Source organism: Chiloscyllium punctatum, chromosome 38 (assembly GCF_047496795.1).
Source record: "Chiloscyllium punctatum isolate Juve2018m chromosome 38, sChiPun1.3, whole genome shotgun sequence".
NCBI classification, from domain to species: Eukaryota; Metazoa; Chordata; class Chondrichthyes; order Orectolobiformes; family Hemiscylliidae; genus Chiloscyllium; species Chiloscyllium punctatum.
Window position 1 is genome coordinate 9,626,208 of NC_092776.1, and position 23,674 is coordinate 9,649,881.

Genomic DNA, 23,674 nt, shown 5'->3' on the forward strand with positions numbered 1-23,674 from the left:
GACAAGGCAGTGGGCACTAGCTTAGTTTCTCTTTGAAGGAGCAGGATGTACCCAATGGGTTGAATGGCCTTTGTGTTCTACGATTCTATGACATGGTTGCAATAATTCCATCTTTTCAGATCATCTTACACTGCCACTCGTCAGGAACAAAAGTAGTCCATTCAGCCCATCACGTCTACCCTACCATTCAATGATATTGTGGCTGCTCTGATAATCCTCAACTCTACTTTCCTACCTTATCCCAACAACCTTGATTTCCTTACTGATTAATTAACAGTGTATTAACAATAAATACACATCTTTCATTCTGAAACAATTATTTTTCTCTTAATTCAAGGAAACAATAATACAGTTGGCATGAGTGATTGACTAATCAAAGTTGCCATAGTCATACCAGCATATAAGACTGGTCTCCTAATAGAGAGCAACAGCTAGTGATGGTTTAACCTTAGGGTCACCATACCTCAGGTAAAGGGAGAGAGAGAGAGAATCCTTTATAGCAACCTAAGCTGCACATGGTGAATTGAAGCCACATTGCTGGCATCACTATCACAAACCAGCTGCCCAGCCTAAATCTGTATTCTCAATCTATTAATCATACCCAAGACCTCATCCTGTAAATCCATGTAAATGCACTCCCTCTGTGAAATCAAATCTTGCAACAACCAAATTCATTGACCTCAATCTCATCCAAGTAAAAGAAGTTACAACTTATTTTTCTTCCTCAAAAGAGACTCTGTCTACATCCCTCAAGGATATGTTAGAATTACTTCCATTTGATGGATGTGCTGCTGAATACATTATTTCTCCAGTGTTCTTGGTATCTCTTGTCTCTTGCACTACAACTACAACCACTACAACTCCGTCAATGCTATACCGTCATCTCTCCCTTCACAACAATCACATTAAGAAGCCCTCAAGTTTATCCAGAACCTGAATATCCCACCTGTAACCAAGGAAGCTTTGCTAATTGTCATTCATAAGAAAAGATACACTATAAGTTTAAATTCTTAAAGACAACCTGCTCTCATCCACACACTGCATCCCCTTATCAGCTGTAACTGTGACACATAGGCCGTGTTAGTGGACAGCAAACCAAAGGCACTTGGACAGATGATCAGAGGGGAGTTCAAATCCCAGCTCAACAATTTAAACTCCACTTGTTCAATTATTCTAGAATTAGGTTAAATTATTAGGCCCTGATTGGCTTGGACGTTTAGGGGAGTTGTGACTCATTTCCATCCTGCCCTGGCAATTTCCCAGAGGCAGGATCTCTGTAAGCACACTGTAGCCAAGTGACCGAAAGGCCAAGTTCTGGAGGTCAAAAGCTTCTCAGAGTACTGGGGGTCAACATGGCTGCTTGAAGACACAGGCAGAGAGACTCAGAGAGGCCCAACAGCAGAGCAGGGCATGGGAGTGGGGTATGAGCACTCCAAGCAGCATGCTATCCTGTCAAAGATTCACCTCAACTCCCAACAAGGGAAGCCTAGCTGCTAAAGACTCCTTATTATTTAAAACTTCGAGCCAGAGAGCAGAGTAAATGATTGAAGCGCGATAGCATGGACCAAGGCCTGGATAATGATCTGGAGACAGGAGTTTGAATCCCACCAGAGCTCCTGGGGAACTTAAATTCAATTAAACTAAATCTGGAATAAAAAGCTAGCATTGGTAACAGAGGGAGATTCAATTGAGGCATTCAAGACGACATTGGAGAATTTGAGGACTGCAGATCTGGAGATCAGAGTCGAAGAGTGTGGTGCTGGAAAAGCACAGCCAGTCAGGCAGCATCAGAGGAGAAGAGTCGATGTTTCGGGCATATGCTCTTCATCACGAACATCAATTATGCCTGAAACGTTGATTCTCCTGCTCCTCAGATGCTGCCTTACCGGCTGTGCTTTTCCAGCACCACACTCTCCGGCACTGGAGAATTATTTGGATAAAAATAATGTACAAAGCTTGGAGGAAAACGTAGCAGATTAGTACTAGTAATGACACTCATTTGAAGGGCCAGTGCTGGCACAATGACCTCCTTTTGCATTCTGTGATAATCACCAAGACACAACTGTTTAAAAATGCCCTTTAGTAAAGTGAGACCCAGTTACCATATCTACCCTATCTGTAACTCCAGACCCTCAGCAATGTGCTCCATCCCCAGCTGTCCTCCAAGACGATCAAACAAATTACTGTGGAGCACATCAAAGATCCATAATGCAAATGCAGCAGCATTTTAAGATGGCAACTCACCACCATCATTAAGGACGATTAAGGGACAAATCACAAATGCTGGTGTTGCCTATGACAACCACATCGTGTATACATTTGGAGAAAAGAAACTGCCCAACTTGGCCCTAAAATACTTAACATAGTGGAGCTCAACCTTGCAAACATTATGACATTTCCATTTCCCAAAGCCAAAATCAAAAACTACCAATAAATTGCCAATACATAGCATTGCAAATTCCTAGCCAAATGGAATTAGATCACACTTGACTAAGCACATCTCAGCATCTTACACCAAGTTTCAAACTGAATTCCATGGATGTGCCAATTTGAAATACCCTCAAACTCAGGAGCTCCCTCTCGCTCTTACCGATTGTGTCTTTCATCAGTTTTTCCAGCTTTTCGGTCATGCTCTCTTCTTCAACTCGATTACTGCTCTCCACTCGCTGCATAATCTGCCGCTTGATTGCGACAATAACTTTGAGTAAGTTATCTTGGGACAAAAGAAACAACAATTTTAATCGACGTCAATTACTTGCATTTTCCATATTGATATTAGCTCAGCTGAACGAGGCCTCTTAAAATAACTCCAATCTTAATATGCAACAATTATTTTGTATTACAGCAACACTTAAGACAAATGAAAAGAATAGGCCATTCAGCCCATTATACTGAATGATTAACTAGATTCAATCATTGCTAATCTGATAATCCTCAACTGCACTTTCCTGCAATTTCCCTGTAATCCTCGATTCCCGCACTGATTAAAAAATGTGTCCATCCTGGCTTTGAATATAATTAACAACCCAGTCTTGACAGCCCCCTGTGATAGAGAATTCCACAGTTTAGCTACCCTCAGAGAGAGAAGAAATTCCTCACCTCTGCCTAAAATGTGCAAGGACTCATTCTGAGATTATATCCTCTGGTCTGAGACTCTCCCATAAGGTATTTTCTAAATCTACCCTGTCAAGTTCCCTATGAATTTTGTATGTTTTAATAAGGTTACCTGTCATCCTTCTAAATTCCAATGGGTAATGCCCAAATTATGTGACCACTCCTTGTAAGACAGTCACTCCATACCTCATCAGCTGAGTGAACCTTCTCTCTACTATCTCCAATGTCAGTCTGGCTTTCCTTAGTTTTAGTTTCATTGTTATCTACACAAACATGGCTACCATTTTGTGAACAGTAGGCTCTAAAGGACCATGGGAGTTTTTGGGTGGGGGAGAAAGGTGTTTAGGGAGGGGCAAGTCTATTCTTTGGGTTAATATACAGGGCATCAAGAAAAATCTCATTTCATTTTGAGATACTGTCTGTAAGGCCTTTAACATTCACCTAAAGTCAGGTTATTAACTTAACTGAAACACTGCAACTCTGACAATGCAGCTCCCTGTTGGTACTGCATTGTAGTGTCAACCTAACTTGTGTACTCAGATCCTGAGAGAGAAGTTTCAATGCTCCCCTTTTGACTCTGTAGCAAGATGCTAATCAGCTGATGCAAGCTGATACCTGGTTATTAAGAGATATCAGATATTTTCCCATTACTTTATTTGTATATTAGTAACATCTCTTTTTTCTTTTAAAAATACATAAGTATCTGGGCAGACGATTATTGATGAAACCATCTAAAAGACACAGGAGAACCTAGGAAGGCAGGCAGAATGGGCAGCCAGGTGGAAGCTGCAGTTTAATCAAGAAAAATATTTGCTAATGCACTGTGAAAGCAAGATCAGGCAAATAATAGGTCAAGACTTTGAGAATACAGGCCAAATGGTCTTGGTTGTGCAGGTACACACACACACTGAAGGTGATATCACCAACCAGGTAAAAAGATAAAAGCAAGACAAACTGAATCTTCAGATTTGTACTGAGGGACAGGATAATTTGTATAACCACACTGTCGTACTATAATTAGTTCTGGGTGTGGGTTTGGGGGCAGGGGGGAGGTTTATAAATTCATTAGTATTTCAGCAGGGTTTACGGATCATTGAAAACTTAAGGCTCACTTTCTTCTTAGGGTAAAAAGGTGAAAGGGATTGAAATCATGAGAACTACTTTCATGAGTCAGTCAATCAGATGGTAGTGAGAGAGCACAAATATAAGATAATAGGAATTAAGGTAAGGTTGGAAACACATTCAGAATGGTTACAATTAGGAATTCTTGACTAAAAACAAATGCAACCTTTCAAAATGGAGGATCGATCGATCTATTGTCTGGAACATTTTGCAATTTCGTTCCAAAAGGTAGATTGTTTAACTTTCTTCTCTGTGTACCGCTGTTGTGCAAAAGGATAATGTCACAGGAAAACTGCTAATGATTTAATGGGAAGGTATTCTTTAAGTTATCCGTTCAGGTGAATCAGATGGGACTTGAACCGGGAACTTCTGCCTTAAAAGGAGAGGACATTACCACTGCGCCACAAGAGCTCTCAATTTGATTAAAAGATTTGTCAGTTAAGGAGGGAAAAATCATATACATTATCACATTCTTAAAATGCCTTCAAGCTGACTTATAACTATTTAATTGTCTGGAATGTTATGGGGAAAACGACGGAGTGAGAAAAGGTTCCAAAAACAACAAATTAATTTTGGAAACTGAAATTTAATTACTGCAAATGAATGCTTCCAGTGTCTGCACAGCGTGAAGCTCTCCCTCAGTTTGAGCTCAGATACAGGCGGCTGTGCAGCAGGTCAGGAATGGGAGGGGAGGGGAGGGGAGGAGACTCAGTATTGTTGCCTGGAGACTACACTTTGCCAAGACTGAGCTGTCTGATTCCCTGCAAAGACTTGCAGGGATTCGCTCTGAGAACCAGGCCAAGAATTCAGGGTGGGTTCACAGCTGAGGGAATGTATCCCTTGGAGGAAGCGATGTGGGAGGCAGGGGAAAGGGGGAGGACTGGGAATGGTGCAGGGACCAAAGTTCCTCAAGTCAATCCCCATTCCCCTCAATCCAGCACCAGTCTGTAATATGGAGATGGGGACACTCACCGTGCTCGGTGTTGAGACCCCATAACTTGATTTTGTTGGCCTCATGTTGGGCTTTCTTCTTTAGTCTGCAGGCCCTGTACACACAAAGAGAAAAGAATGTGTAAGATGTGGTGAAATGGCACCCTTCAGATCCTGGCCTCAACTGCACTACATGACCATTTGTTCATAAATATGGAATCACACACAACTCAAAAAAAAAGAACCTGTGAGAGTGAGAGTCTTTAGAAAGAATGTTGCACAAATAAGATAATGGGAATTAAATGTGAAGCTGCATAAACATTCAGAATGGTTACAATTAGAAAATCTTGACTAAAAACGGATGCAACATTTCAAAAATGGAGGGTCGATCAGTTGTCTAGAAGTTTCTGCAATTCAATAAGGTTTTAATAATGTCAAGACACAAAGTAATGTCGCCATAGTCTCAGAGGACAGGGCTGCTCCCTCATTAAAGAGGGATAACTGGTGCTGATTTAACCTGAAAGTAAAATATAAGCTCATTCTCTTGTCACTCTGAAACGTGATTAGCATTTCCCATGACTATAATATAACCACAAGGAAAAGGAGTAGGCCAATCAGCCCTTCCAGCCAACGCTGTCATTCAATAAGATCATGGCTGACCTGAATTTGAGTCCAGCTCTACATTCCTGCCTGTCCTCCGCAATATTCAGGCCGTGTCAATAATAAGATCTATTGCTTCGTTCAGAGTAGAAGCTGTTTCAAAAGCAGTGAATGTTCTGAATGCTGTAGTTAACTCCAGGTTCTTCTGGATGGAATTGAATACATAACACTCGAGATCATGAATAAAAACTGCAGGTGGAAACACTCACTGGGTCAGGCAGCATCAGTGGGGAAAACATGGTTCACTGCAGTTTGTCCGGTAAAGTTTGCAGGGGCGCTGTTGTATAAGTATCTGAAAGGGTTAATGCTGAGGCGTACCTTTTGCACTGCCCACTGTATACCACCATTTAGAAGGAGAAAAGATCATTTTCAGTCCTTCAAGATCCTAAAGTTACAAGTTTCCCAAAAGATCACAGGGCTGCTCTCTCATTAGGAAAGAGATGTCTGGTGGGAGTCTAACCGGAGAGGTTGAGAAGGAGAGTAGTCAATGGTAACCTCAGCTGGTGATGGGAGTTTAACCTACTCTGTTGTGCCACTCGGCATCACAAACCAGCCATCCAGCCAACTAAGCTAACTGACCTGCGGTAGAGATGCAAGTCTGTGTGATAATACACACAGACTTGTGTTCTTGAATTTCTAATATAGAACACTCAAGCGTACAGTAATATAGGAGGTCAGGTTATATTAAATGAAAGACTATTTGATAGATACCGTGTTCAAGGTTCTGTCTAAGTACGTCCAACAGCTTTAGACCCCCAGCAGGGAAGCCACGTTTGCAGGGAGGTTTCACTGACACAATTAATAGAGAATAGCTCAGACCTGGTCAGAGGAACAGAGTCTGGGATTGTTCTCACTGCCTGTTACAACAGTCTCGAGAGCACCATTCCCAAGGCTTTGTGAATGGTCGTGGGCCTGGGGTAGGGGTCAGGGGTCATTGCCTGCCTCCCCTTGCCCCCCCCCCTCTCAACACATTGGTCTCCACCTTTTCTACTTGCTGTGCTAGAGTCACGTTTTCAGCACTGATGAGTGGGGGTAGCGAGTGCTTCTCTTGCCTTGGCTACAGTAAGCATGGAGGAAGTGAGGACTGCAGATACTGGAAGGTCAAGAGTCATAAAGTATGGAGCTGGAAAAGCACAGCAGGTCAGGCAGCATCTGAGGAGCAGAAGGCTTGACATTTTGGGTCAAAGTCCTTCAGGCTGCTCTACTAGTTCCCACCCAGCTCATCCCAGTGGAAAAAAGTCAATCAAATCAAATCGGTACTCCCAATAGAATATGGGGAAGGTAGAGTCTAACATAACCCCTGGCAATCGGGTGGTCCTTGGGATGATGAGCGGAATCTGATTTGAATTTTTCACTGCAAGTTTCACACATGCCACATGCTTTTATCAGGACTAGGATACATATAGTCCTGAAGGTGTTGGACACCTTCAGGACTATATGAATAAAAGTAAAAATGCTGCAGATGCTGGAAATCTGAAACAAAGATGGAAATATGCTGGAGAAACTCAGCGAGGACTGGCAGCATCTACGGATTCGGAAATAGTCCTCTTCAGAACTTCAGCTGACATGCTCAGGTTTTCTGCTTGTCACTGGCAACATTTTACTGTGAACTAAGCAGGACAAGGGCATGGCAATTCCTTGGACGTCTTTCAGTTTTCCCCCTTTCACTTGCTGGAGCTAGAAACTGTATGGAGTGAATTCCCATTCATCATTCCCTAGAATCACATCACCCTGGAAATCTAACCTATTCCCTTTCAAAGGGAAGGTGTTTGATTCAACAAGAAACACTGGATCAAATTATAGCCTCCAAAGCTTCCCCTGGGTAATGAAGAACATAGGTAAATAATGCAACTTGAAATATACTCACAACCAAAGGTAATATGGCAATACCCGAAATTTAAAAAAAAACTGAGGATGCTGGAAATCAGAAACAAATTGCTGAGGAATCTCAGCAGGTCTGGTAGCACCTGTGGAGAGAAAGCAAAGTTAATGTATTGGGTCCAGCGACCCTTCTTCAGTTAACTCTGCTTTCTCTCCACAGATGCTGCCAGAGCTGCTGAAATTCTCCAGCAATTTCGGTTTTCAAAATTGAACTTGGAGAGATGCCAGGGAGTCAGTTCTTGGGCAGTTGGTGTCAAAACCCTTGCTGTACTCCCACTGAGTACAACAGTGGAACATCAAATCAATCTCTGTCTGATAGATGGGACAATACTCTGCATTAAAGACAGGCTGTGTCTGAATTTTTGTAGCTGCAATTTATAAAGATTATTCTCGCTCTTTCTTAAGTATTTGTTGACTTAAAGAAAGAAAGGAAGGAAGAAAGAAAGAAAGACCTGCATTTATTTTGCACTTTTGATGATGATGGACATGTGAAACTGCTTAACAAGGAGACAGGGAGGACTGCAGATGCTGGAGAGTCACAGCTGATAAAGCGTGGTGCTGTAAAAGGTACAGGACAGGCAACATCCGAGGAGCAAGAGTCGAGGTTTTGGGCAGGACCCCTCATCAAGATGGTGCCTAACCTGTTGTGCCTTTTCCAGGGCCACACTTGATCAAAACTGCTTTCCTGATGAAGGGCTTTTTGCCTGAACCATCGATTCTCCCGCTCCTCGGATGCTGCCTGACAATAATGGTTCCAGAACCACACTCTCGACTCTGACCTCCAGCATCTGCAGTCCCCACTTTAGCCAAAACTGCTTCACAGTCAAGGGAGTATTTTATAAGTGTAGTCAGTTATAATTCGCCCAGAGTGAATTACCACGAACAGTAACGTGAGAATGACCAGATTTATCAGGTTCTATGATGCTATTTGAAAGCTGTGTCCCTGGAGAGAGCTGAATCAAAGTCCTGGAATTCCTTCAGCATTGTGGGTGTCCTTACACTCTAGGGACCGCAGTGGTTCACAAAGGCAGTTCAGCAACTCAAGGTCAGTCATACGACTGGACTATAAACACTGGTCTAGTCAGTAACACCTACATCCCAGCAATGCATGGCAAAAATAAAAATCCCTCCACTTCATGTCCATCTACAAAAACAAAATCGCTGCCTCTGAAAACAAGAAAATAAGATCACTGAATATTTTTAAGGCGAAGGTGAACAAGTATCACGGATTCAGATTAAAAACAACGAACTGCAGAGGCTGGAAACCTGAAACAAAAAACAAACGGGTGGAGAAACTCAGCAGGTCTGGCAGCATCTGTACTGCGAAAGAGTTAACATCTTGGATCTAGTGACAAAGTTACTGGACTGGAAACAAGAACTCTGACAGGATTGCAGAGTTCCTGCAGCACTTTCTGTGCAAGATTCTGAAGTGATCGGGGAGGGGGATAGACAGGAACATGGAATCTGAAACCAACAGAACATCTTATCAATGGTGTAGCAGAGGGCTGAATGGCCTACTTCTGTTCCTAAATGTATATGTCGTTACTAGAAAAGAAAAAAGCATTGTAGTTATTTTTATTTCTATAGCACCTTTCACAACCTCAGGCTGCTGGAAAGTTGTTTTAAACCATGAATTGAGGGGTTTGGACTAATTGATGGCAGGAACTGTGACTATATCCCAAAAGAGAGTATTTTCTTGTCTTCCCATTCCTGATGGATATGTCAAAACAGCTCCAATTGGAAGCATGAGATGAGTTGTCACAGTTTAAAGAATCACAAGTCACTTTGAGAGACACAAAGTATACGCTTGCAACAAAGAAATGACTCTAATCTACTTGATGCAGCTCAGCTAAGTTGCTTGCTGATTTTATTTACCTAGAAGCCAGTTTATTTTTCTCCTTTCTGGACCGTGGTCTGGCGTTCACTGGCAGCTCGTTCACTGGTGTCAGGTCATCAATTACCTTGTTGAGCTTCTTCAGTTCATCTCCGATGTGCAGTAACTTTCTTGGGTTAGGCGTCAAGTCATCCACATCTGTGCGCCGGGATTTTTTCGCTATTCTGCGTCCTGGATCAGAGGATACAAACAATTACATAGGAGAATGGAACTCTTAACAATCATCCTCTAGCATCATCTACCAAGAAAATGACCCTTCCTTCAGAGACCTTTCCATCTGTATTAGTCACACCTCAAATTAGGTTTGCTGAGGGAGAAAGGGAATGGGTAACCAAAAGGCAGAGGAAGAGCAGGAAGGCAGTGCAGGTGTCCCCTGCGGTCATCTCCCTCCAAAAACAGGTATACCATTTTGGATACTATTGGGGGAGATGGCTCACCAGGGGAAGGCAGCAGTAGCCAGGTTCATGGCACCGTGGCTGGCTCTGCCGTACAGAAGGGCAGGAAAAAGAGTGGAAGGGCTATAGTCATAGGGGATTCAATTGTAAGGGGCATAGCTAGGCGTTTCTGTGATCGTAAACGAGACTCCTGAATGGTATGTTGCCTCCCAGGTGCACAGGTGAGGAACATCGTGAATCGACTGCAGAAAATTCTCAAGGGGGAGGGTGAACAGCCAGTTGCCGTGGTGCATGTAGGCACCAATGATACAGGTAAAAAATGGGATGTCGCTGTACAAGAAGAATTTAGGGAGTTAGGAAACAAGTTAAAAAGTAGGACCTGAGAAGTAGTAATCTCAGGATTCCTACCAGTGCATGTGCTAGTCAGAGTAGGAATGATAGAATAAGCAGGATGGATGCGTGGCTTGAGAGATGCTGCAGGAGGGAGGGCTTCAGAATTTTTTGGACATTTGGACCAGTTCTGGGGGAGGTGGGACTATTACAAATTGGATGGTCTCCACCTGGGCCTGACTGGAACCAATGTCCTTGAGGGGAGGTTTTGATAACGCTGTTGGGGAAAGTTCAAACTAATGTGGCAGGAGGATAGGAACCAAATGAGGTTAGAGGACAGCAAGGAGGTAGTACCTAAACCTTGTATGGAAATAAGTAATGAAGTCAGCGTGAGTAAGGGAAAGAGTGGGCAGGAAGCAAAGGATGAACGCAGAGGGACTGATGAACTGAGGTGCATTTGTTTTAATGCAAGTAGTAGGTAAGGCTTGGATTAGTACCTGGGAGTATTATTGCTTTTACTGGGACTTGATTGAGGGAAGGGCATGATGGGCAACTAAATATCCCAAGATACCGATGCTTCAGGCAGGAGAGAGGGGGAGGTAAAAGGGGTGGAGAATTGCATTACTGGTCAGAGAGCATATCCCAGCTGTGCTGAAGGAGGACACTATGGAAGATTAGATTCCCTACAGTGTGGAAACAGGCCCTTCAGCCCAACCAGTCCACACCAACCCTCTGAAGAGTAACCCACCCAGACCCAATTCCCTTTGACTAATGCACCTAAAACTACAGGCAATTTAGCATGGCCAATTCACCTAACCTGCACATTTTTGGACTGTGGGAGGAAACTGCAGCACCCGGAGGAAACCCACGCAGACACGGGGAGAATGTGCAAACTCCACACAGTCAGTCGCCCAAAGCTGGAATTGAACCTGGGACCCTGGTGCTGTGAGGCAGCAGTGCTAACCACTGAGCCACCATGCCACTCTTAAATTAATTAGAATCAAGGTAAAGAAAGGGAGCTAAAAGGGATGGAGGAGTTGCATTATTGGTCACAGATGATATCCCAGCTGTGCTGAAGGAGGGCACTATGGAAGACTCGAGCAGTGAGGCAAGATGGGCAGAGCTCAGAAATAGGAAGGGTGCGGTAACAACGTTGGGGCTGTACTACAGACCTCCGAACAGCGAGTGTGAGATAGAGGTACAAAAGTGTAACTAGCTCATGGAAAGATAGAGAAGCAGCAGGGTGGTGGTGATAGGAGATTTTAATTTTCCCAACATTGACTAGGATTCACTTCGTGTTAGAGGTCTGGATGGAACAGAATATGTAAGGAGAATGCAAGAGGGCTTTCTAGAGCAGTATGTAAATATTTCAACTTGGGAAGGGGCCATACTGGACCTGGTGTAGGGGAATGAGTCTGTCCAGGTGGTTGAAGTTTCAGTAGGGGATTAGTTTGGGAATAGTGGTCACAATTCCATAAGTTTTAGAATATTCATGGACAAAAATGAGAGTGGTCCGAAAGGAAGAGTGCTAAACTGGGGGAAGGTCACCTATACCAACATTCGGCAGGAGCTGGGGAATGTAGAATGGGAGCAGCTGTTTGAAGGTAAATCCACATTCGATATGTGGGAGGCTTTTAAAGAGAGGTTGTTTAGAGTTCAGGAGAGATATGTTCTTATGAAAATGAGGGATTGAAATGGCAAGGTTAGGGAACCATAGATGACTAGCTAAGAGGAAAAAGGAAGTGTACATAAGGTTTAGGTGACTGAAGACAGACAAAGGAGAAAGTGAGGACTGCAGATGCTGGAGATCAGAGCTGAAAATGTGTTGCTGGAAAAGCGCAGCAGGTCAGGCAGCATCCAAGGAACAGGAGAATTGACGTTTCGGGCATAAGCCCTTCTTCAGGGGTCTCCTTCCTGAAGGGCTTATGCCCGAAACGTCGATTCTCCTGTTCCTTGGATGCTGCCTGTCCTGCTGTGCTTTTCCAGCAACACATTTTTAGCTCTGAAGACAAAGCTTTGGAAGAAAATCAGGAACGTACGACCAATTTGAAATGAGGAATTAAGAGGCTAAAAGAGGTCATGAGATATCCTTTGCCAGCAGGGTTAAGGAAAACCTCAAAGCCTTTTATTCATATATAAAGGAGCAAGAGAGTAACTAGTAAAAGGGTTGGCTCACTCAAGGACAAAGGAGGAAAGTTATGCGTGGAGTCAGAGAAAATGGGTGAGGATTCTTAATGAGTACTTTGCATCGATATTCACTGAGGAGAGGGACATGGAGGATGTTGAGGTTAGGGATAGATATTTGATTACTGTAGGTCAAGTCAGCATAAGGAGGGAGGAAGTGTGTATTCTAAAAAGCATTAAGGTGGACAAGTCCCCAGGTCCGGATGGGTTCTATCCCAGGTTACTGGGGAAAGTGAAAGAGGAAATAGCTGAGGCTTTAACAGATACCTTTGCAGCATCCTTTAACACGGGGGAGGTCCCAGAGGACTGAAGGATTGTTAATGTTGTCCCCTTGTTTAAGAAGGGTAGCAGGGATAATCCAGGGAATTACAGACCTGTGAGCCTGACATCAGTGGTAGGGAAGCTGCTGAAGAAGTTACTAAGGGATAGGATATGTATGCATTTGGAAGAAAATGGGCTTATCGGTGATATGCAGCACGGTTTTATGCAGGGAAGATCATGCTTGCAAACCTAACAGAATTCTTTGAAGAGGTGACAAAGTTGATTAATGAAGGAAGGGGTATAGATGTCATACATACAGACTTTAGTGAGGCATTTGATAAGGTTCCCCATGGTAGGCTGATGAAGAAGGTGAAGTCGCATGGAGTTCAGGGTGTTCTAGTTAGATGGATAGAGAACTGGTTGGGCAACAAGAGACAGAGAGTAGTAGTGGAAGGGAGCTTCTCAAAGTGGAGATCTGTGACCAGTGGTGTCCCACAGGGATCTGTGCTGGGACCATTGTTGTTTGTGATATACCATAAATGATTTGGAGGGAGATGTAGATTGCCTCAATAGCATGTTTGCAGATGACACTAAGATTGGTGGAGCAGCAGATAGTGAAGGGGACTGTCAGAGAATACAGCGGAATAGGGGTATATTGGAGAATCGGGCACAGAAATAGCAGATGGAGTTCAATCCAGACAAATGCGAGGTGATGCATTTTGGAAGATGCAATTCCACAGTGAGCTATACTGTAAATAGAAAAATCCTGGGGAAAATTGATATACAGAGAGATCTGGGTGTTCAGGTCCACTTTTCACTGAAGGTGGCAACGCAGGTCAGTAGAGTGGTCAAGAAGGCATATAGCATGCTTTCCGTCAGACGGGGTATTGAGTACAAGAGTTGGCAGGTCATGTTATAGTTATATAAGATTTTGGTTCCGCCACATGTGGAATACTGCATACAGTTCTGGTCACCACATTACCAAAAGGATGTGGATGCTTTGGAGAGGGTGCAGAGAAGGTCCATTAGGATGTTGCCTGGTATGGAGGGTGAGCGCTAGGAGGAGAGGTTGAATAGATCAGGTTTATTTTCACTTAGAAGGAGGAGGTTGAGGGGGGAACCTGATGGAGATGTACAAAATCATGAGAGGTGTAGACAGGGTGGATAGCAAGAAACTTTTTCTCAGAGTGGAGGACTCAATTACTAGGGTTCATGAGTTCAAAGTGAGAGGGGAAAGTTTAGGGGAGACACACGGGCAAAGTTCTTTACGCAGAGGGTGGTGGGTACCTGGAATGCTTTGCCAGTGGAGGTGGTAGGAGTGGGAATGATAGACAGATACATGAATGAGCAGGGAGCAAAGGGATACAGATCCTTAGAAAATAGACGTCAGATTTAGATAGAGGATTTGCATCGGCAAAGGCTTGGAGGGCCAAAGGGCCTGTTCCTGTGCTGTCAGGTCTGTGTTCTCAGTTCTGTCCTGTAGGGATTCTAGGATTCTATGATTCAGTCTTGCCCTAGGCTTTTTGAAAATGATCAGGGGTCAGAAAGGTGCCTGGTTCCAACCCTAGTCCGCGTTGAGTGATCGATCTCACTCCCATAGGCTGGTTTTGTTTGGAGTCACTGCAATCAAGGAAGTGAAAATGCAAAGGGCTGGATTCCCCAAACGAGTTTGGCAGCTCTCACTGTCAACACAGGAGTGTGTACATGAGTGTAGACTCCAGAATGCAAATTAAAAAGATCATTTGTTCCCCAGATTACGAGACTTCATCACATTCTGCACCAACACCTCCAGTTGTTCGCTTGGTAATGGGATGGTCATGCCAACCTGTACAGCTGCAGAGAATTCCCCTTACCCTTTCCTGAAGCTACTGATTTCTTCAACATCACACTAAATCCTGATAGTCAATGAGCTGGCCACCTGGCCTCATACATGACCGTGAACTGGTGGACCAATGATGACAGGACACAGTTGGGTGAAATGATGCCTAACTTGATGCCTACACTCTAATGTTGGCAGCAAGAGCTGCCAAATAGGTTTGGGAAACCAATCCCTTTACATTTTCCACACCCTCGGCCTCAATGACTCTAAAACAAACTAGCGTATGGGAGTGAAATTGATCACTCAACACGGACCAGGGCTAGAACCAGGTACCTTTCTGGTCATTTTTAGAAAGCCAAAGGCTAGACTGAATAATGGAAACCTAGACCCTCTACAGTGTAGATAGAAACCAACTGGCCCATCAAGTCCGCACTGACCCTCCTGAGAGCACCCTATCCCTCACCCTATCACATTAACCTCGCATTTTCCATGACTAAGCCACCTAGCCATGAATCCCTACTCAATACGAACACTTTAGCACAGCCAAACCACCTAGCCTGCACGTCTTTGGACAGAGCAAGGAAACTGGAAACTGAAGCCAGATTAAGAAATAATATTAAAACACAACTTCTTTTACTGAGAAAGTGGCAATGCTTAAACGTAAAGCAAAAAAAAAAATTGCTTTGGAAATTTCTCTCCCTCAAAAGATTTCCATTTCCTATTGTCATTCATAATGTTCACTCTGCTGATGTTTCTCAATCTTTTGGTTCAACTCCCTCACCATAATAACTACAGATCATACAAAATCATAAGATGTAGGAACAGAAGTAGGCCCTTCAGCCCATCGGATCTGGCCTGCCATTCAGTGAGATCATGGCTGGTCTGATCATCCCCATCTCCATTTTTCTGACCTCCTCCACAACTTTTGATTATGACCAGTTAAGCCTTCCCTCTGCCATTCAGTAAGATGATGGCTTAACTTCGGCCCTCAACTCCACTTTCCCGGCCTATCGCCAATCATTCAATGGCGTTGAAGTCTTTACCAACAACAACGTGCATTTATATAGCAACCACAAAGGTCCAAGACACGCCATAGACACACATCAGGCGAGACGTACAAGGTAGCTAATGGGATGAAGGCTTCCACTGGCATCCGCTCATTTTTGCTCTCACCTTGCCCGACGCCATTCTCCTTCTGATAGACATTACTCGGTAACGTGGAGCAGTCCCACTCCGAAGGCTGCAGGGTCCGTTCTTGTTTGCTGGGCGTGGTGTGGCTATCACTGTACTCCCAGAAATATCGCCGTTTCAGCCGCCTGCCGCCCACCTCTGATGTGATGTCAGCTGACGTCTCGTGCTCATTTCCTGAAACATTTTTAAATAAAAAAAAGTTGCACGTGGCGTTTAAAACACCTCCCCGGGCTCTGCGCCTTTCACATCCAACACTGCCGACAACAAAACCAAAAACAAAAGGGGCGTCGGGAAGCAGGAACCTGGCCCAAGGGTGACCAGCAAGTCCATCGTGCAGCAATCATTGCCTTAATGAGAGGTGAGAAGGACATGCTGATTAGCCTGAGGCACACAGTGAAAAAAAGCAAATCTATCAAAGAATTGATTAAAAGCTGCCACAATTCTTCACGGTTGCACTGCTCCCTTTCCGTACACCTCGCTGCATCTCCTGAACCCTCCGAGAACTGCATTCTTTTAAGTCCACATTCTCGCAGCACAGTAGCTCAGTGGTTAGCACTGTTGCCTCACTGCGCCAGAGATTAGATTCCGGTCTCAGGCGACTGTCTGTGTGGAGTTTGCACATTCCCCCTGTGTCTGCGTGGGTTTCCTCCCAAAGATGTGCAGGTCAGGTGAATTGGCCATGGGAAATTGTCCATAGTGCTAGGTGCATTAGTCAGGGGTAAAATGTAGGGGAATGGGTCTTGGTGGGTTGCTCTTTGGAGGGTTGGTGTGGACTTGTTGGGCCAAATGTGTTTGCGATGATTTCATTCAGTGCTAAGTAACTGACAGATGCAGCTACACCATTCAGTCAATTATCAAGCTGACTGCTTAAGACTTGATGGCACTTTCTTACTGTGGAGCTCAGCTTGGCCAAACGTGAGTGATTAGTTCTCAGGAAAGGTCAGTGAAAATGTCAAAGAGTTCAAGGGACAAATTATTTTAAATATCGTTGCTCAAGCCATTAAGCGAGTGACAGCGAGAGAGGCATCTTTCCAAGCTAGTCCTTCTTTGTATTTTCATAAACACATTACCAGCTTACTGATCACAAGGTGGCTATCAATACTGCTCCACTCCAAGTTCATCCGTCATCATTTCATCAGCTTCATCTCCCACACAAACCTTTGTTTGTCTATTTTTACAGATGCCAGTCTGGCAGAGAAACAGAACAATGAAGCAATCCTGTTAATATATTTATAACCTTCGATAATCTTTAATGGATTCCAGATCAGTGATCTTTCCTGAGAATCTCTTTACTAGTTTACTGTCAGTGTGAGAGTGGCAGAGGTATAAGAGGGAGTGATTTTACTGACCCCCCATGAGCCCCCTTAAGGAGAGTCAAGGGGCAGAGTTGAGTATGGTGGCCATTACAAAGGAGAAAGTACTTGATAAGATAAAAGGTCTAAAAATTGATAAATCTCCTGCCCTGGACGGACTACATCTTAAAGTTCTGAGGGAGGTGGCTGAGGAAATAGTAGGGGCGTTGGTTGCAATCGTTCAAAAATCACTGGAGTCAGGGAAAGTCCCAGATGATTGGAAAATCACTGTTGTAACCCCCTTGTTCAAGAAAGGATCAAGACAAAAGACTTGGAAGTGCAGGGTCAAATTAGAACAAGTCAGCATGGATTTAGTAAGGGGAGGTTGTGCCTGACAAACCTGTTAGAATTCTTTGAAAAGGTAACAGGTAGGTTAGACCAGGCAAACCCAGTGGATGTTATCTACCTAGACTTCCAAAAGGCCTTTGATAAGGTGCATCACGGGAAGCTGCTGAGTAAGGTGAGGGCCCATGGTATTCGAGGTGAGCTATTGGCATGGATTGGGGATTGGCTGTCTGACAGAAGGCAGAGAGTTGGGATAAAAGGTCCTTTTTCAGAATGGCAGCTAATGACAAGTGGTGTTCCGCAGGGTTCAGTGTTGGGGCTGCTTTATATATTAATGATCTGGATGAAAGGACTAGGGGCATTCTGGTGAGGTTCACTGATGATACGAAGTTAGGTGGTCAGGCAGGTAGTACGGAGGTTCTGGATTAGTGGTGCTGGAAAAGCACAGCAGTTCAGGCAGCATCAGAGGAGCAGGAAAATCGACATGAAGGGCTTTTGCCCGAATCGTTGATTTTCCTGCTCCTCAGATGCTGCCTGAACTGCTGTGCTTTTCCAGCACCACTCTAATCCAGAATCTGGTTTCCAGCATCTGCAGTCCTTGTTTTTACCTAGGTAGTACTGAGGTGGGGAGGCTGCAGAAAGATTTAGACAGTTTAGGTGAATGGTCCAAGAAATGGCTGATGAAATTCAATATGAGCAAATGTGAGTCTTGCACTTTGAAAAGAGAACACAGGCATGGACTATTTTCTAAACGGTGAGAAAATTCATAAAGCCAAAGTACAAAGGGATCTGGGAGTACTAGCCCAAGATTCTCTAAATGTTGACTTGCAGATTGAGTCCGTGGTTAAGAAAGCAAATGTAATGTTGTCATTTATTTCAAGAGGGTTGGAATGTAAAAGCAGTGATGTGCTACTGAGACTTTATAAAGCTGTGGTTAGGCCCCATTTGGAGTACTGTATCCAGTTTTGGGCCCCACACCTCAGGAAGGACATACTGGCACTGGAGTGTGTCCAGCGGAGATTCACACGGATGATCCCTGGAATGGTAGGCCTAACATAGGCTGAGGATCCTGGGATTGTATTCATTAGAGTTTAGAAGGTTGAGGGGAGATCTAATAGAAACTTACAAGATAATACATGGCTTAGAAAGGGTGGACGCTGGGAAATTGTTTCCATCAGGCGGGGATACTAGGACCCATGGGCACAGCCTTTAGAAATCAAGGGGGACAATTTAGAATGGAAATGAGGAGACATTTCTTCAGCCAGAGAGTGGTGAGCCTGTGGAATTCATTGCCACGGAGTGCAGTGGAGGCCGGGACATTAAACGTCTTCAAGGCAGAGATTGATAAATTCTTAATCTCACAAGGAATTAAGGAGAGTGCAGGTAAGTGGAGTTGAAAGCCCATCAGCCATGATTGAATGGCTGCGTGGACTCGATAGGCCAATTGGCCTTACTTCCACTCCTATTTCTTATGGTCTTATGGGGCCACCTTTACTTCCTGAATTTCTGCCAATTGCACAACCGATCCCTTGACAATTGAGGACATGGTTGTTGTAAATGCAAAATTCATCGCTTTTATATTAAATACTGCTACTGTGACCACAGCACACACTGAATGATAGTGTTGCCTTTACATTTTTAATAGAGGCTTTTCAAGATAAAAGGAACAGCTAAATTGGCTGATCCATCAAAACATCAGATGGCCTCACTTTATGCTATGCTCCTCTAGAAAATACTATCAGTGCAGTGCTGCCACCCCCATTCCCCATTGTGTCAAAATAAACCAACATCCAAAAAACCACTATTTTCAGAAATTTATTAGACGCTAGCCTTCATATCTTTTAGATGAAGACATGGAACCTGAAAAATTCAATCTCAATCCCAAGAGAATGAAGATGGGGTTTGAATTGCGGTAGAGCCCCATTGGCAACATTCTTTCAGTCTACTCTATACCCAATGTTTCTGTAGGAGAGGAAATGGAGGCGCATTAATACACTGAACTGAAAGGTGAGAGGGATCACCTCTTTGGAAAATGTTGGGTACGGGTGGATATGGTATCTGACTCATATACCGTGGATATGAATAGTGTACACAGGTGTCTAGGCATCTGGTCATTGGAGTTTCACTGTTCTACATACATGCCACATGTGGACAGACAGACACGTGCACATAGTACTCAGCCATCCTTAACACCCTTGTGCACTGCCCCCTCCCTCATTTCCCCTCTCATACCCGCAAAAGTAAGTATGCCACCTTTTTGTGTACAAACCTCTCAAATACACTGGACAATGTAGCATTGCTGTCACTGTCCCAGTTAACTGGAGTCAATAAGCACAAAGACTGAGTCCTTCCAAAACGTCTAGGGTGGTATGGTGCCTCAGTGGTTAGCACTGCTGTCTCATTGCACCAGGGACCTGGGTTCGATCCCACCCGCGGGCAACTGTCTGGTTGGAGTTTGTGCATTCTCCCTGTGTCTGTGTGGGTTTCCTCCCACAGTCCAAAGTTCAGGTGGATTGGTCACACTAAATTGTCCAGGGATGTGCAGTTTAGTGGATTAGTAATGGGAAATGGGGCGGGTCTGGGTGGGATGCTCTTTGGAAGGTTGGTGTGGACGCGGTAGGCCAAATGGCCTGTTTCCATTCTGTAGGGATGACTCTAACCTCATAAACTGGAGGTCTGCCAAATCTCCACAGCATGTATCCTATTGTACCAAGATTCATTTCCTCTAACACCTTTACTGAAGTCTATTGGAAGCTGCACATTTCAGCCAGTGTAGAGATTCACATTGACTGCTGGAGCTTATTAAAAAGAGATGAAACAGGGATCTGTATTTATCCTGGAAATGCAAAGAACATCTGCATTGTTTAGGATTTGGAAGACTGGATTAATTCAGCAGTAGGTTTGGGGAAGGGAAGTTTTTAACTGGTTGAACTAGATGATCCAGTTATCATCAACTTCCAAGTAAGTTGAGTGATTTAGAATTGCTTCATCATAGATGAAAGTTTGTTTGGAAATGTTATCAGCTCCCCTCATGGTAAGGTCTCAGGAACAGGCAGTTTAATTATAACAGAGTAGAAGGTCACTTGCTTCCACCTGAGAAAGTACAGCCATTTTGATTATCAAAACTCTTGCTTTCTCCCAATATTTCTCCTGAACTCTCAGGTTAATATTTTGGTGAGATTCCACAAAGCCAAGCTTTCTGATGTCTCACCATAGCTGGTGCCTCTCCAACATTACACTCAAGGGGCGATTTATAATAAATTGGTAAAGTGAAACTTGGCCAGCAGCTTAGCCATCTCTAATAAACAGCTCAGACCTGCTGTAGCTAATGCCCCTACAACCCAACTCTCCAGGACAAATTCAATTCCCCAACCCCTCGCTTAAACGAGGGTGACTGCCCCTTCATAGCTTCCCAAATTGCTGCCTGTTCAATTAGCCCCACCAACAATTCCACTGTGATCTCATCTCCCAAACTACAAACGAAATACACAACAGGATACCAACGGGAGCGGAAAAAGGTTTGAGCGCGGTCAAAGGAAAGATGCAAATTGGTTAACAAAAACGGTAAAAATATTAAAACTTGTTCATGGGATGTGGGTATTGTTTGCTGTACCAGTCTTTATTGCCTATCCCTAATTGCCTTGGAGAAGAAGTGGTGGGGGAACTGTCTTCATGAATCACTGCAGCCCTTGGGATGTTGTGACACCCACAGAGCTTCAGGAATTTGACACAGTGATACTGAAGGAACTGATGTAGGTTTTGCCTCGAGTCAGGGATCATTACCTGATACAGCAATGCTTATCTAATTGTTTAACATTAATAAAACAAGGTATGGATAAAATGGGATTGGAAAATTCAACAGATATTGTTTACAGTTGACTATTATATAAAAATACTGCAATCACATGAATGGTGCCTTGGCAGATAATAGGTCAGAGCAACATACTTTCAAAGAACATGTCTTGCTTCAACTGGTCCCAAGTAAGATGGAGTCTGAGACCTATATACTCTCAGGTCACATGCTATCATGCAATAATGAAATCATGAGCAAGTCTCTTAAAGGCATACTGAGACACTGAATATAGAGACAGTAAACAAGAACCACAATATTCCTAAGTCAGGATGGTGAGTGGTTTGGAAGGAAATATGCAGGGGGGCGTGTTCCCGTTTATCTGTTGCCCTTGTCCTTTTAGGTCACGAGTCTTTAGAAGTCTCTTCCTCAAGAGGCTGTGAATATCCCAAAGGTAGATTGGGGATAAGTTATGGGGGTGATGAAGCTCAGGTTAGGTGAGGAACGTGGAGTAATCAGATCAGCCATCATTGTATTGAATGGCAAAACAAACTGCCTTCATCTGGTTTCTAAATCATATGTTCATACATTTGAAACACGTTGGGATTTGGGGAGGGGGAGGGGGTGCAATTTAAAAAAAAAAGCTCTGAGATAGGTGTTGCTGACAAGGTCAGCATTCGTTGTTCATCCCTAATTGCTTTGAACTGAACAACCATCCAGGTCATTACTGTAGATCTGGAGTCATGTCGACACCAGACCAGGGAAGGTTAGTAGATTTCCTTTCCTAAATGGACATTTAGGAAACATCGTGGTGGCATGGTGGCTCAGTGGTTAGCATTGCTTCCTCACAGCGCCAGGGACCTGGGTTCGATTCCAGCCTCGGGTGACTGTCTGTGTGGAGTTTGCACATTCTCCCCGTGTCTGCGTGGGTTTCCTCCGGGTGCTCCAGTTTCCTTCCACAGTCCAAAAATGTGCAGGTCAGGTGAATTGGCCATTTAAATTGCCCCATAGAAATCAGGGATGTGTAGGTCAGGGGTAAATGTCATCAGGTAGGGGAATGGGTCGATCTTCAGAGGGTCAGTGTGGACTTGTTGGGCCAAAGGGCCTATTTCCACACTGTAGGGATTCTATAAAATTCTATTAAATGAACCAGATGGGTTTCCACGACAACTGATGATCATTTTATGGAGACCATAACTGAGACAAACTTCATGTTTTAGATGGTTGGGTTTGAACCCGTGATCCCAAGGCGTTAGTATTAAATGCAGAAAGTGCTAGAGAAACTCAGCACGTCTGGCAGCATCTGTTTGAATCTGATATGACTCTTCTTTAGAACTGAAGAGAAGTGAAAGGTGATGGCTTTTACACTTGGGAAAAATGGGGAAGGAGAACAAGTGGAACATGGGGTGGAGGTGCCCACAGCAGAAGGCCAAGTGGCTGCTAATTGTAGTACAGGAGAGAACAGATGAAGAGTAGATATAAATCGATGGTCAAGAGTGTGTGGTGCTGGAAAAGCACAGCAGGTCAGGCAGCATCTGAGGAGCAGGAGGATTGACGTTTCAGGCAAAGGCCCTTCATCAGAAATTCCTGATTCTCCTGCTCCTCGGATGCTGCCTGACCTGCTGCGCTTTTCCAGCACCACACTCTCCACTCTGATCTCCAGCATCTGAAGTCCTCACTTTCTCCGTAAATTGATGGTGTTAACTGCAGAACAAAAAAAGGTGAGCTTTGCTCAGAGTAAGCCCTTACAAACAAGGTTTTCTGATAGTGACTGACAACGTGTGTTTCAGCATGTGGGTATGCCTCAGTCTCTCTCTCTCTCTCTGGGTATATCTGTCTCTCAGTCTGTGCATGTGCATGCATGTCTATCCCATTGTCTATGAAAGTGCATATGTTTCTCAGTCTGTGCATCTGTTCTTCAGTCTGCATATATGCATGTTGATATTTTTGTCTATGTTTCTCAGTGTGTGTGCATCTCTCTCATTTGACTGTCTCTCTGTCTCTGTCTGTGCAAGTAAATTGAAGAGCATCAGCCTGAATTCCTGGATTACCGTTCAATAACATCACCACTATGCTACCAAGAACAGGAATGAGTGATTGAGGAAAAAGTGATAGGAGATTCACAGTAAAGACTGGAAAAGTTGAACTTTTGTGAAGGAAGGATACGGAGCTAACAAGAAAGTCCCCGAGTTCATCAAGGGTTCAATAATGCTCCTAAAGTGTAGACATAAAGTGTACGGTATTTCCAATCTGGAGGCTGCCTTTTAGCACAGACAACGCACTTAGTCACTCAGTCAGGAGGATAGTTTTGACGCTGAAGCTCTGATAATGGAGAGTGCACACACAAATGCAATTTGCCAGACAATTTATGAACCTGATCAGGGTCAGTTGTTCTCAAAGTAGTTAGTATTGGTCACATTATAGAATTCTGTAAAAAAAGAAATTTAGGACAAAAGTTTTCATCTT

General features: G+C 43.9%; 1 protein-coding gene across 6 annotated transcripts in view; it reads right to left on the minus strand.

The window, feature by feature from the left end:
• Positions 1-23,674, minus strand: part of LOC140463330 (CREB3 regulatory factor-like) — a 158,441-nt gene that overhangs the window by 16,105 nt on the left and 118,662 nt on the right. For 5 of the 6 annotated variants that reach the window (XM_072557133.1, XM_072557130.1, XM_072557134.1 and 2 more), the window contains 4 exons: positions 15,764-15,955; positions 9,583-9,772; positions 5,209-5,282; positions 2,591-2,713 (listed from right to left, as the gene is read on the minus strand). In XM_072557133.1, the coding sequence (XP_072413234.1) occupies positions 2,591-2,713; positions 5,209-5,282; positions 9,583-9,772; positions 15,764-15,955 (579 nt within the window). Of the gene's footprint in view, positions 1-2,590; positions 2,714-5,208; positions 5,283-9,582; positions 9,773-15,763; positions 15,956-23,674 lie in introns of those variants that run through there. The other variant, XM_072557136.1, reaches the window with a different exon arrangement.